Genomic DNA, 14,136 nt, shown 5'->3' with positions numbered 1-14,136 from the left:
TCACTGGACAAATAGTAGGTTTGTGGGACGGGGGCGTGGCCCGGGAGTGGGCGGGGGGTGGTCCCGTGACATTTGGCAAATATAGTGGGTTATTGGACAAATAGTGGGTTCGTGGGACAGGGGCGTGGCCCAGGAATGGGCGGGGAGTGGTCCCGTGACATTTGGCAAATATAGTGTGTTATTGGACAAATAGTGGGTTCGTGGGACGGGGGCATGGTCACCGGACACCCCGTGGAAGCTGTGGTCAAACGGACGAATAGTGGGTTCGTGGGACGGGGGCATGGTCACCGGACACCCCGTGGAAGCTGTGGTCAAACGGACGAATAGTGGGTTCGTGGGACGTTTCGAGGGTGGCTCCACCGAGGGGGCCTTTGCGGAACTGCCTCGGGGGTCCCGAAACTCCGGGCTCCTCCTGTCGGCCCCCCAGGGGGGTCCTTCAAAAGCTTGGATACCAGAAAGTATTTTAACATTTAAATGTAATAATTGGATTTACTCACTGTTGCATCATTAAGCAGGGTAAAAACAAAACTATCTTTATTCATTAGAAATTAGATTTTAATCTACAAATAAATGCAAGTGTCTTTTGGCTTTTAAAGAGCTTTATTTACAGTTCATACATACCAAGTTTGCGACCAAACAGTCAAAATAATTTTCAACATGCTCCAACATACAGTATTCACGTGATAGGACATTAACTGAGTGTCTTTATAGCCATTTCCCTGAAGTCAATGAAACACTAAAATCCTTGTTGTCCTACATCATAGAGTCCATCGTCTTTTACATCATCCATACAATCATAACACAGAGCCGAGATCAGGTCAGCTTTAAGAAAACGATCAATGAAGAAGTCTTAGGCCGGTCCCATCATAATTCATTCATCCACTGCGGCTCCATAATTGTCCATTTCCGTGAAAATTCCGAAGGCTAAAAAAATAAGATTTCTTTTACTACTATATTCACTACAGAGGTTTCAGCTTGTTTAAAAAAAAGAAAGAGAAGAAGAAAAGAGGAGGTCTTTGGAGAAATTCCATGTTTTTGAAGCTAGACTACCAGCTTTCCTCACAGCATTAAAAAAACAACAAGGTCAGTTCTGAAGATCCACCATCCGATCCTGGAGTTGAAAAGTACAGCCGTCCTGCTGTCTCAGAGTCCATATTCATGTCCATGTCACACCTTTTGTCTCCCAACTCGGAGGCAAAATGACGATGAATCTGGTCTCCTCAATTCAATCAGTTTTGTTATCGTTTTAGGAGCGACATTCTGAACACATTCAGTTTAGTAAATGACTTCATACACAGTAGCCTTCTTATCTCCTGAGCCAGTGACGATGAACTGATCGTCAGGCGAGATGTCACAGCTGAGGACGGATGACGATTCCTTAGACTGCGGACAAAAAATGATTAGTTAGAGAGTTTGTTCAGGTGTTAGATAGCATTTCTAATCAGTTTGTCTTCTGTATCCTGATAAATAGGACACACAGAGGGCTCCATCTTGCACCCGGCGCATGCATCATTCCTATTTTGTCAGTGTCGCGTTTATTTTCGGTCCGCCGGGAAACAAAGCGCAGACGCGTGATTGCGGAAGAAAAACTGTTGTGTTTATATGAGTGACAATGAGCATTTATTAAGATCAGCTAAACGTAGTTGTATGTCCCCTCCTAACTATTATGGAAGATCAAGTGAAGTACTTAATTGCGAAGGGGATATCAGCCGCGTTTGTGGGCAAACATGAAACAACAGACGCTGACGTCGCAGCTGGCCGATTCAGTATTCATATATATAGGGCGCACACTGGATTACTGCAGAGTCAAACGTTTGACTGGGTTTGCGTTATGCATCCACTAGATGTGCTAAAGGCTAAAGGGAATGTAGCGAGTGCACGGCGCCGGAGGTGAGGCGTTTATTTAGTAAGCGTGAGCGCTCTGGGGCGGGGACGTAACTTACATTCGCAGTCTGACTCATGTGAGTATTCAATGTGCGGCGGCTCGCTGACAGCTACAGCTGGCTGTTTTGAATGAGACGACCCGGTCTGATGCACGAGCAGCGCCGGGGACAGTGTGTCTGTTAAGAGTGAGCGCTCGTGAGCGGGCACGTGATTTACACACATAACCTGATTTATACAAGGTTGAACTGGCCGTGTGACAAAGCAGGCATAAGTTGGACATGAGCGCGAGTTCGTGGGTGAATTTAGTAACGCGGAGCGTTGTTACGAGCGCCTCCGGTGACTGCTGCTGACTGCTGACTGACTTGTTGCACGCCGGTCTGTTGTTGTGGGGACATTTCCATGCCCCGAAACGTGACGCTGATACGAAACGAACTGTAATTGGTTGTTTGACATGTCGGTCAAACGGCCTTATGGGCGGGCCTTGGCCAAAGAAAGCTGCTATGAATTCCAGACCTTCAGCCGTCAGTCTGAAGGACCCGCCCACAAAGTTACTTGCGCTTTGCCACTTGCGTTTCAGATTGTTAAAATATGGCCCAGAGAGTCTATTCAACAATAAACTGACCTCATCCTAATGTCTCAGAAATTAATAAGTCTCAATGATGCTGATAAAAATATAATTATAGTTGTAACACAATACAACCGATAATTCCCAACAATCCTGGGGAAGCTCATTTGAATAGCTTGTAGTCTGGAAAGCAAAATTGTAAAGAAGTTCAAGCTACTCTTTACAAAGTAGTTAGCTAAACTACAAACTTGATTAGATTCCAACTTAGCAGAAAACAGTGAGTAACGGTAAAAGCTAAAAGTAGTAGTTTGTTACTGGAAAAGCTGCACCATTTTGAAACTTGCTTACAATGTAGTTAGTAGCATCACCACTTTTAGTTATTTACTCCCCAACACGGCAGTATTTATAATCAACAGGCACCAATTTCAATCCAAACAGCACAATACCTGGAATATGCTTGATCCATATGGAGTTCGCCATGCATTCAGTAGATTATCTTTGCCTGTGCTAACAAACCATTTACCTGCAAAAGTGAAAAAGTATGGTGTTATGCATAATCTTTACGTTTTTCCATAACGCTCAATCTCAAATGATCATTTACTGAATTTCTTAAGTAAAAACAAGACGTTTTTAAAGAGAACGAAAAATCCACCAAACATACCACAGTAGGCGAACTTGAGCGAGAGAACGCAGCTTTCGTGAAGGTGCAGCTGGTATTTGTCTGGTTTGGAGACGTGCAGCACTTCAACATTACTGCTCTCCATCCCCACTGCAAGCCACTCGCCCGTAGGACAGTAGCCCAGAGAAAAGATCTGCATGCACAAATACACACATTGTTTAATGCTAAAAACGATCACAATTTTGAACAACCAAGGTTTGAACGACAACGGAACCTCCCGATTCGGCCTGGATACATTTCATAACAGTACTTTCGTTTAAAAAGTCTCTGTCCACACTCGTCCAATTTGAAAGAGGAATATGCCTGAATTCATAGTATTCATAAAAAAGTTGGGAAAACGTTCCAAGCATGATCTTTTACTTCCGACAAGATTCTCGAGTGTGCATCCTGGACACTTTACTATCAATGTCCATACGTAAAAATACTATATACAATGTACTCTTTTTAATAGTCAAAAGAAGACTTTGAACACAGCCCATATGGTCTGGTTTGCCAAAGGACAGCATTTCTTTTCAGGAATGTAATTTGAAGATTGTACAAAGATTTATCTTTAGCCACAACTTTGGTACAACCAAAGATATCAAATAAACGTGCTAAACGTGCATCATCATTTTTTAAACACCTTTTATGATGGCATTCAAAAAAAAGACCCAGTCTCGGTGTGAACGAAAGGCCAAAATGTTCAGAAAAAGACGAATTGAAAACAAATTGATTGAAAACTGAATAATGTTAAGAGTTGCATGAAAACTCTTCAAATGCTCCGTACCTGTGAGGTGAAGTCATGCTGCTGCAGCTGTCGGCCCTCTCTCAGGTCCCAGCAGCGCACCGTGTTGTCCAGACCCCCCGTCCACAGTTTGGTCCCGTCGTTGGAAATATCTATACAGCTGGCTCCGTCTGTGTGGCCTTGGAACTGCCTGCGGAGGGCGACACAAGAACATCACATGACCTCAGGAAGAAGAACGTCGTCTATCTCACCAGCAGGAGTCTTTAGATACCTGACGAGCGTCTGGTTGTGCAGGTCCCAGACCACGATGTTTCCATCACTGCAGCAGGAGAAGCAGACCTTGTTGTCAGGACTGATGGCCAGAGCGTAGCAGGCCGGAGCCGAGGACGTCAATTCGGCCTTGATGCGTGGAGTCGGCGTGGCCAAGTCCCAGATGGACAGTGTGCTGGCTTCACCTCCAACTATCAAGGTCCGCCCATCTGGGAGGAGCTTGCATGAGCGGATGTAGTTGTCTCGATTCTGATTGGTCGAAAAGGTAGAAATTTTATAGTCCAACTTGGATGGCAAATAGCAACTAGTAGGAGAATTTCACATGACGCAGATCTCACCAAACAGTCCAGTTGGGCCATTGGGCTCTTGCTGCCCGGTTGGCTGATGTCCCAGACTTTGACGCAGCCTTTCCCGCCGGTGTAGACGTGACGCGTGGAGGTGCTGATGGTGACCGCGCACACAACCTCTCCATGACTCAGGGTGTGGATCTGACGGGCGTGCCGCGGGATGCCAGGGCCGAGGAGGGCGTCAGGAGGGAAGGGTACCGGCTGCATTTGACCATCTGCGCTCACGTGGAACGAGTAAGCACTGGTGGCGGGGAAGACGAACAATTGCATTATAGACAAATTAGACAGAGCGTTCACACTGGATAATTGATGCATTTTACATAAGCAGTCAATATGGGAAATGGCACTGGAAACCTACGGTTTTCCAGAAGCTGCTGACTGCAGGCTACCAGGTAACCCTGGTACTCTCATATGAGGGTGAGGAGACTCGTAGCCCACCTTGGGAAGCAAGTAGGGCAATGAGATTAAATCATAAAAAGGCACAAGGAAAATGCAGGGTTAGCTTTTTTTCCCCTCACCACAGGTGAACGTCCATATCCAGCCGCGGCAGCAGCGACAGCAGCGGCAGAGCCATTCATCTGAGGTGAGACGAGGTGGAGACCGGCACCGTATCCCGCGGCTCCCGCCAACTCCCCATTAACTCCCGGAGGAAGTCCAAATGCACCAGGGGGGTACGCGCCCTGCACAGCCAATGGGTTCCTCAGACCTAAAGCTAAGAATCCAAAAATGGAGGGAACTGATTTATGGAGGTATGTTTCTCAGTGTTGAAGCATTTAAATAATTAATTAAATCAAGTATTTATAAATTATTACTTAAGTAATAATTTAATAATTGTCAATGCAGAGTTAACACCACATTTTTTGGTTAAACTTTCAACAAATATCCTGAACAACTTACAAATGTACATTTACAGAGTCGCACCATGCCATGTCTTAAGATTAAATTATGGAAAACTACTAATTTTTTTTTTCTTAAGAAATAATAAAAAAGGGTTTCAAGCTCTCATCAAATTGCAATCTTTTGAGCCTTTTTCTTCCTTATGATATAAAGACAGTAGGACTTTATGCCCTCAAAAATAATGAATTTTAATTCAGTAATTAAAACCATGCTCATCACAGAAGAGGTGCATTCAAGTAATTGCAAGTATGAATAGTATTTTAAATGCATTTTTGAATAAAAAGATCCTGACAAAAAAAAAAGAAAGAGACCCTTTAATATCACTCTGAGGAATGCTTAAATTAAAGGAGCTCAGCACCATGATGCAATTAAAACAAGACGTCCTCTCAGACATGGGAAGACCACTACTGCCCTCTCCTGGCTGACAATCCGACAACCCTCAAAAAAGACATTCAAACCTGGTGGAACTAAACACTTCACAAATACAGTCACTAAAGACTTGGACTACCGACATAAAACAGAAACGTACCAAGAGGGTCAACGCCTGGCTTCCCAGGAACTGGACGAAACTGCGGAGGAACGCTGGGGCCTGGGGTGGACGACTCCTGGGACATGGGCGTGCCGGGCTTCATCCCTGGAGTGCTGGACTTCTCTCTCTATAAGGTTAGGGAACACATTTACGCCCATTAATTATTCAGGAACGGTATACAGTCAAATGGAAAAAAGATGCAGCGGCAAGGACGTGGGAACTATATTGTGAGAGGGGCAGGCCTTTTTAGTGTAGGCCTATAGTAGGCTGTGTTATTTATCATGGTTGACTTTATGATTAGTTAAATCTGTTTGGCCGCTCCAAATTACCTTCAATGAAATCTAACCTTAGTGTAATTAACAGAATTACACAAAAATATTTAGCTACTTAAAAGTTAAGGTTTTTTAATAAAACTCAAGAAATTGTGGATGTGTGAAATTTCATGATATATGAGTGACGTTAGTCTAGTAGAATTTTCTAAAAAAATATTTTGCTACCTAAAAGATTTTTTGTGTCACACATGCATGTCTATTTCCCTCATATTAAATATAAAACGCATGTGGACTGATATGTTTCCAATGTCTGGACTCCTTTATTAATGGAGTATATAAACAGACGTTTCAATATAATGGTATTAAATGCATTTTTTTTTTACAGTTTTTACTGCAAATGTCGAAATGCGCGCTCTTTGGTCCATCAGTGCTTGAGTCATCATATATCGGAAAACACTTGGAATGGGTCACACATAATTCTGACCACTTATTAACTTTCGTTTTAAGGGAATTTTGTTTCGTATAAATCGTATATTCATTTTAATCAATGTGTTCATCAACAAATTGACTGGATTAATAAACAAGCAGCAAATATAGTGGACAATATAATTAGGAAACGGAGGCGCCGGCGCGTGAACCGGAGCGCGTCTCATAAATCAACCCGATCACACTTAATAAGTCTCGTGCAATCTATATGCGAAAACGAGTTTTTATGTAGGCTACATAAGATACGCGTGGGTTGGTTAGGGTAGGTTTAGTAGTGGTATGGGGTGCGTGTGTATTAAACGTTTGGGTAGAATTAGTGGTGTGGGGTGCATGTGTATTACACGCAAATTAACTGCGTATCAAATGCACGCGAAAGCCGAGTATCATATGCACGTAAAAACTAATTTTCGCGAATAAATTGCACGATACTACACAATGCGTGCTAATGCATAATCCTTATTATATCCTTATGTGAAATAAGGGGCGGCCGGGGGTGGGGGGTGACCCCGCCCCCCTGTCCCAACGTAAATGTGCAGCGGTATGTCAAACTCAAACTGGAACTTGACTTCTTGCATTTTTAGGAGCAAGGGATGCGATATGCAGGAAAAAGAAACTGTATTGTGCACGGCGAGACAACTTTGTTTGAGGGAGGGAAAGGAACTTGTTCACTAAATGAGCAATGCATTTGTATAACATCGAATAAAAAAAGTTTATTTTCAAGTAATTTATGTATATATATACCGGTGGAGGCTCCTTGTTGCGTGAAGGAGAAGCAGCACTGCTGGAGGAAGCCAGCGAGGTCGGACTGGCCTGGGGCAGAGGCTCCTTGCGGGAAGGAGGGAGTTTATCTAATCCGTTCTCTCTGGAGGAGTACGACTGCACGCTTCTTGGAGAAGAAGGGTCCTGAGGGAACGGAAAGCACATGACGATTTAATCAGGGGAAAATATGGCCAGCCTTGTTTTCTTTCTTTAACACAAACCGACCTCGTCAACAACCAAATTGTCGTCGCTCTTCTCCGCATCGCTGCCCTGAAAGACAAAACGCCTTAGTTGAGCGTGTGCTTAAATCAAATCAGATCATTTTTTGATTCATGAAAGCAGAGGACGATGCATATTTAACACTTACGTAGTCTGTCATAAACTCCTTCTCCTCTGCTTTTCTCTTTTTTCCATTGCTGAGGTAGTCTGAAGGCCTGCCTTTGTCTCCATTTGAGAGTGAACTCTGGGAGAGGAAGAGAAAGATGAGGAAATGAGAGTGGAAAGAGAGAATGGCGGAGGAGACAGAGGATGTGCGTGTAAGTGTGTGTGTCAGCGAGAAGAAAGAGATAATGATGTAGGAGACGAGGTATAAATCAAATCAGCTCTATAACTGCTGGACCCACAGGCAATAGAGACGCCTAATGCATGACAGTCTGCACTGAGAAGAACTCAACTAGAATGAGACCGAGAGGGAGAAAGAAAATGGAAGGATACTACAGATACTCACTGGTCCAGGTTCACGGTCTGTGTGGATCATGGGAAGGGCAGGTAAACGTCCCCGATGCCAGTCAAAACAAACCAAAAAACAAACAATGTGACTATGACAGTTAGACAAAACTCACCCTCCAACAGACAAAACAAGGCTTTGAATTACCCCACAGCTAAAAACAACAAAAGCAGACTCCTTCAGTTTCCACTCTTTCATGTTTCAATGATGAAATGCATCAGCTGACAGATTTTAAAGATGAACTGGTCAACGTTTCAGGTTAGATTAAGGTCATTGGTATGTGGTTGTTCTAATAATAATAATAATAATGGTTAGTATTAGTATTACATAGAAAATTTTATGGCCAAATTGCGCCATCCTTAAGGCCAATTTATACTTCTGCGTAGGATGCGCGCAGTAGGTACGGCGTAGCATACGCACAGGTACCATACCGTGTACCCTTCGCCGTAGCCTGACGCGCACCTCCTCAAAAACGTAACTACACGTCGCGACGACACGAACCGCAAGATCTGTGACTGGTCGGCTTGGTAACATCGCATTTCCTCCTACGCATTTCCACATGTACCATCTCACGCATTTCCGCACGTACCATCTCCTCCTACGTCTTCTCTCATTTCTGCCTTTTAGTTTTAGTACTTTCACTAAAATTAACTGTTTTTCCACCTAAATAAGCTCCAACTCCAACATGATCCGCTCTCTTTCAGTCGCCATTGCTTGTAGTAACCTAGCCGTGAGGAATTTAAACACAGTGGAACATTAAAACCCTCCGCCGCCAACTAGCGTTTCGGAGCAGTACTGCAGAGCAACGCAGAAGTATAAATGCTCACAACGGCGTCGCCTACGCCTACACTACGGCGTACCCTTGACGCAGAAGTAAAAATTGGCCTTTAAAGTTCATCATTAACTTTTATTTTTATTCCAATTTGAATTTTTTTTAAATCCATGCAGCCCTGACGAGTAATGTTTAGTTTAATTCGTGTTGAGATGATTTAGTACATACTAGTGAGACCTTATGCTAGGTTCAGGCTACACAATATTTCTGTCTGTTACGATATTTACAGTGTCAAATTAAGGGATTTTGACTCCTAAATTCTTGTCACACCATGGACAAGAAACACGTCAGGCTACACAGTGCTTTCCGACCGATTGTCGCTTGCCATCTTTGACGACACGTGTGATGTTATTAAAAAGACGGAACTAGCAACTGTTTTCTGGAAACAAGAGCGTAAACAATGGCTACCGAAGAGACGTGTTAGCTTAATGCTAATTCCAGTTCTCACCGGTTCACTGAACCGCCTTCGCTATCGTTCGCCAGCCCAGCATTTATCTTTTTTTCACTTTTTGGTTCTAGTTCCTCAAGAAAACATCATAAAAGGCTAGAGTATTATTGACATACCTCAAATAACATTTCCTCTATTGCATAATTTCACCAAACAGCACCAATAAAATCATCTCCCTTTCGTTTCGGCATGTTTAAAAGCGGTGTTACAGATGAGCTTCTGTGCTCCTATTGGTCAACATCAGAGATGTGAATGAACCCTGTCGAAGAGAAACAAGCTAGTCTTCCTGTCGGGACGTTGTGAAGCGTCGGAAGCGTGACGTCGGTTGTCATCCACTATATCACACTATACAAGATGAAAGGATCGATTTTTGCCTCCCGACGTCTATTGTCGTTTACGACTACCCATGACACCCTACGTCAAACAGATAGTGCCAAAATCGGCCCGATATTGTGTAGTCTGAACCCAGAATTAAACAATAAGTTTAATTATATATTTTATAACTTTAAAAGTTCGATTTTAGCTGGACTAAAACAATCCATCCTTTTAAAGCACTTTATTCTAACTGAAACCATACCAGTAGGGTTTTTTTACAAACTCAAACTAACTTATACACTCGTTAATTGGACAACAATTGGCCGCGTGGTTTGTGCGCTTGGCCTGAAAGATCAATTCGTTTACGTATTTGTGACGTCCCATCGATTACTCGACAAAGCTCCATTACAACTTGCCTTTGTAAATGCATTTAATTTGTAAGTTCCTGTTGTTAATAAACTGGTCAAGTGATATGTCAGGATGATTTTATTTGTTATACCTCTGTGGTGCTCGGCTGCGGCGGCTGCCGCCACTGCCTCTAAATGCGCTCGCTCGTCTTTAGAGGCCAGCTGGGCACTAAGGGCCCCGGACAGGGCCAGCAGCCCGGAGCCGCCTCCCAGAGCCAGTCCCGGGTGAGGCAGGCCGGAGGGGTGAGGGGCCATGGGCAGCCCCTGGGCAGCATGCTGGGAAAGGTGCTGGGCCTGCAGCTGTTGCTAGAGTGAACGAGAGGAAGAGGACGATGGAGCGATGAAGGAAGGGCGGGGGTCAGAGAGAGGGGGAAAATAGATGAAGGGAGTGTGGGAGATAAAAGAGCGACATAGAGGCCGAGATGGAAGTGGAGTGAAGAAACAGATAGCCAGAGGAAATGAAAAGAGCATGAGGAGGAGAGAGAGAGAGAGAGATATGAGAGGAAAGGGAGGGAGAGAGAGAGCAAAAAAAAAATACACAACACAGTTAAGACTTGGATCTGCACCACAGACGAAGAGGCCGTTACACAAAGGGAATGCATTTATGATCCCTTCCCAATGTCCGGGGAGTGAGGGAGCCTATCGAAATGGTGTTGACCTGCTCTAACGGATGGGTCGGGGGAACAGCACTGCTGCAGCTTTCGCTAATGAGCACCCCAAAATAAAATTAAATAAAATTTTAATCACTTGAGCTGAAGCTGATGACAGCCATGTGAGAAATCAAGACGGAAAAGTGAATAAAAAAATATGGGAAATGAGGTGAAAAATCGTGAATGGGGATTAAAACACACAAGCATTGTTAACATAAGCTAGTTGTCTAGCCAAATTCGAAAATATGCAGTTTTGGATATCCCTAGCCTAGTTAGGAAAGTGCCACTTTGCAGTTTTTCAAACAACTAAACCATAAAAAAAGAAAACCGCAATGACAACTCAAGAGGAAAGTGCTAAATAAAAAGGATGAAAAGATGGAAGTACACACTGTGGAAGGCAGAGGGGGGAGTCCACGTACCCCTATCGACGCATTCAACTCCCCCATAGTCACCTGTTTGGCGCGCTCCATGGCCTGGACCACCTGCTGCTGGTGCTGTGGACGGAGGTCGAAAAATGGCCGTCAATGATAAACAAACAAGCAACAAAACAAGGCAGATGGCCACCCTAGTGTGTCTTTGTGTACTGTGTGATTTTCATTTTCTGGTGTGTGCGCTTACATTTTGTATGAATACACACTTAAAAAAGGAGGGGGAAGTTGTTTTTCTGTCAGGAAAAGCTTTGGGCAAAGCGTAAGCGTTTTTGTGAAAGTGGGTTTACAAGAACAACAATAGGCTTCCCAGAGGCATCAGAATGAGAGACTATGTGAAAAACGTGAGGAAATATGAGAGGAAGAGAGAAAAAAAAGTGTGATTGCATGTATGTGAGAAACAGAAAGAGCGATGTTGTGTGTGTGAGAGCACAAGTGAGTGATTATCAATCACAGAACGTCTGAATGCAATGTGGCATGTGTGAGTGTCATGATGTGTAGCTGTGGGACTAAGTGTGTGTTGGTCTCATCTCACCTCCTGCGACAGGAATGGAATAAGTTGGGCACAAATCACATTCAGCCGTTTGGCGATCTCCGTCTGCAGAGATATGGAGAGCGAGTACGATTTAGAAGCAGAAAGCAAGCAAATAAAAACTGATTTCATTTTTTCATTTTAAAAGGTTAAATTACCATTTCCTAACCTAGTTTGGCTATTTTATGATAATGAAGACACTACAACTATTACTGATAATAATACATTGATATTTTATGCATCTAAATTATAACTACTACTATTACACTAGTAGTGGTAGTCATAGTACTGCAGAAGTAGTAGTACAGTAGTAGTCGTTGTTGTATTGGTGGTGAAGTAGTACAGTAGTAGTAGTAGTAGTTGTTGTAGTGGTGGTGAAGTAGTACAGTAGTAGTAGTTGTAGTGTGGTGGTGAAGAAGTACAGTAGTAGTAGTTGTAGTGGTGAAGTAGTACAGTAGTAGTAGTAGTTGTTGTAGTGGTGGTGAAGTAGTATAGCAGTAGTAGTAGTTGTAGTGGTGGTGAAGTAGTAGAGTAGTAGTAGTTGTAGTGGTGGTGAAGTAGTACAGTAGTAGTAGTAGTAGTAGTAGTTGTAGTGGTGGTGAAGTAGTACAGTAGTAGTAGTTGTAGTGGTGGTGAAGTAGTACAGTAGTAGTAGTAGTAGTAGTAGTACAGTAGTAGTAGTAGTAGTAGTAGTACAGTAGTAGTAGTTGTAGTGGTGGTGAAGTAGTACAGTAGTAGTAGTAGTAGTAGTACAGTAGTAGTAGTAGTAGTAGTAGTAGTAGTAGTAGTAGTAGTAGTAGTACTACAGTAGTAGTAATACAGTAGTACTACAGTAGTAGTAGTACTACAGTAGTAGTAGTACTACAGTTGTAGTGGTAGTACAATAGTAGAGAAGTAGCAGTACAGTAGTAGTTGTAGTACTACATTTGTGTAGTAGTAGTAGTAGTAGTACTACAATAGTAGAGTAGTAGTACAAGTACAGGAGTAGTAGTACAGTAGTAGTACTACATTTGTACAGTAGTAGTAGTACAGTAGTAGTAGTAGTAGTACAATAGTAGAGTAGTAGTATATTAGTACAAGTACAGGAGTAGTACAGTACAACAGTTGTTGTTGTAGTAGTACAATAGTACTAGTACAGTAGTAGTAGTAGTACAGTAGTACAAGTACAGGAGTAGTAGTAAAGTAGTTGTACTACTACATTTGTAGTACAGTAGTAGTACAAAAGTACAGTAGTAGTACTACAGTGGTAGTAGTAGTAGTAGTACAATAGTTAGTATTACAAAACCAGCCAGTTAGATTAGAGATCAACTCTGCCAGTTATTACCATATTTGAACGCTCAAAGCATCAAACGGCCCATGAGTCTGAGGCAGAAACTACAGTAACAGACTGAAATGCCTAAGCAATAGCAAACAATACAATCCTGTCCAAAACGCATCTACCAAACCAAGATGTTGCAGGAGTGTAACCTGCTACCTCCGCTCACACAGCTAGTAAATATTTTAGCCCTCCACATCTGGTTCATGCTAATTGTTGCACGGCGAGGAGAGAGGATCCCTGAAATATTCATGCCCAGCATCTGCTGCTCCAGTCCAGCCCAGAGGAGTGACGCCTCCCCTGTGAGCTCTCTTTCTGGAGGTCACTGGTCTTGCCCCATTGAGCCGCTGAGTCTTTTGAGGCAGTGCTGGGGGTTCTCATACTCAGGCCACTTTAATCTTAAACCAACAACCCAAACAAGAGCTGAGGGCCACCCTCTCCACCACTGTTTATTTTGCCAACAGGTATAAACTAATATTGCAATATCATCATTCAACCCCATGCCACAAAATACAACATTTCACTTAAAGGGATAGTTCGCTCACAAATTTCTGACTTTCATGTTCCAAACCACCTGTATGGCTTTTAAAACACATAAGATATGATATTTTGAAGATTACAATGCAATGACAATGAATTGGGGTCTGAAGCTTTCAATCTTTAAAAGGACACAAAAACACCATAGAAAATATCATGAAAGTGAAACAATAGCTTCGTATGACGAACAGTCCAAAATTTGTCATTCACATGGAAACACTGCCCTGGCAAGGAAAATAAAATGTTTAGCCTTATGTACTAAAATTACTCAAACTAAATAAAATAAAAATAAAGCTAAACCGAAATATATAAAAAGGCACATAACAAAATTACTAAAATTTGAAATAAATTAAAATGAAAAATTAAAATAAAAGCCGATTCAAAATATTAATAAATACTGAAATAGTACATGAAAAAATATTTGAATAACACGAACAAAACATTCTTTCAAAACGGATATATATATATATATATATATATATATATATATATACACACACGCATATACTCACACACGCATGAATAGAAACTAT

The 14,136-nt window shown here is 42.6% G+C and overlaps 1 protein-coding gene across 9 annotated transcripts in view; it reads right to left on the bottom strand.

Annotated features, from left to right (window-relative positions):
- Nucleotides 1-581: 581 nt before the first annotated feature.
- Nucleotides 582-14,136, bottom strand: part of tle2a (TLE family member 2, transcriptional corepressor a) — a 32,823-nt gene continuing 19,268 nt past the window's right edge. Inside the window, exons 5-20 of one of the 9 annotated variants that reach the window (XM_039694885.2) lie at nucleotides 11,755-11,817; nucleotides 11,181-11,285; nucleotides 10,234-10,447; nucleotides 8,140-8,156; nucleotides 7,780-7,875; nucleotides 7,638-7,682; nucleotides 7,395-7,556; nucleotides 5,896-6,022; nucleotides 4,988-5,181; nucleotides 4,828-4,907; nucleotides 4,461-4,710; nucleotides 4,124-4,371; nucleotides 3,895-4,042; nucleotides 3,111-3,261; nucleotides 2,896-2,972; nucleotides 582-1,383 (exon numbers count right to left, since the gene is read on the bottom strand). In XM_039694885.2, the coding sequence (XP_039550819.2) occupies nucleotides 1,276-1,383; nucleotides 2,896-2,972; nucleotides 3,111-3,261; nucleotides 3,895-4,042; nucleotides 4,124-4,371; nucleotides 4,461-4,710; nucleotides 4,828-4,907; nucleotides 4,988-5,181; nucleotides 5,896-6,022; nucleotides 7,395-7,556; nucleotides 7,638-7,682; nucleotides 7,780-7,875; nucleotides 8,140-8,156; nucleotides 10,234-10,447; nucleotides 11,181-11,285; nucleotides 11,755-11,817 (2,085 nt within the window). In that variant the 3' untranslated portion in view covers nucleotides 582-1,275. Of the gene's footprint in view, nucleotides 1,384-2,895; nucleotides 2,973-3,110; nucleotides 3,262-3,894; nucleotides 4,043-4,123; nucleotides 4,372-4,460; nucleotides 4,711-4,827; nucleotides 4,908-4,987; nucleotides 5,182-5,895; nucleotides 6,023-7,394; nucleotides 7,557-7,637; nucleotides 7,683-7,779; nucleotides 7,876-8,139; nucleotides 8,203-10,233; nucleotides 10,448-11,180; nucleotides 11,286-11,754; nucleotides 11,818-14,136 lie in introns of all 9 variants that reach the window. The other 8 variants (XM_089116406.1, XM_089116407.1, XM_039694888.2 and 5 more) reach the window with 8 other exon arrangements.

Source organism: Pimephales promelas, chromosome 2 (assembly GCF_988280905.1).
Source record: "Pimephales promelas chromosome 2, fPimPro1.hap1.1, whole genome shotgun sequence".
NCBI lineage: Eukaryota > Metazoa > Chordata > Actinopteri > Cypriniformes > Leuciscidae > Pimephales > Pimephales promelas.
The sequence above is the reverse complement of the archived record's forward strand: the minus strand, read 5'-3'. Positions and strand labels throughout refer to the sequence as shown.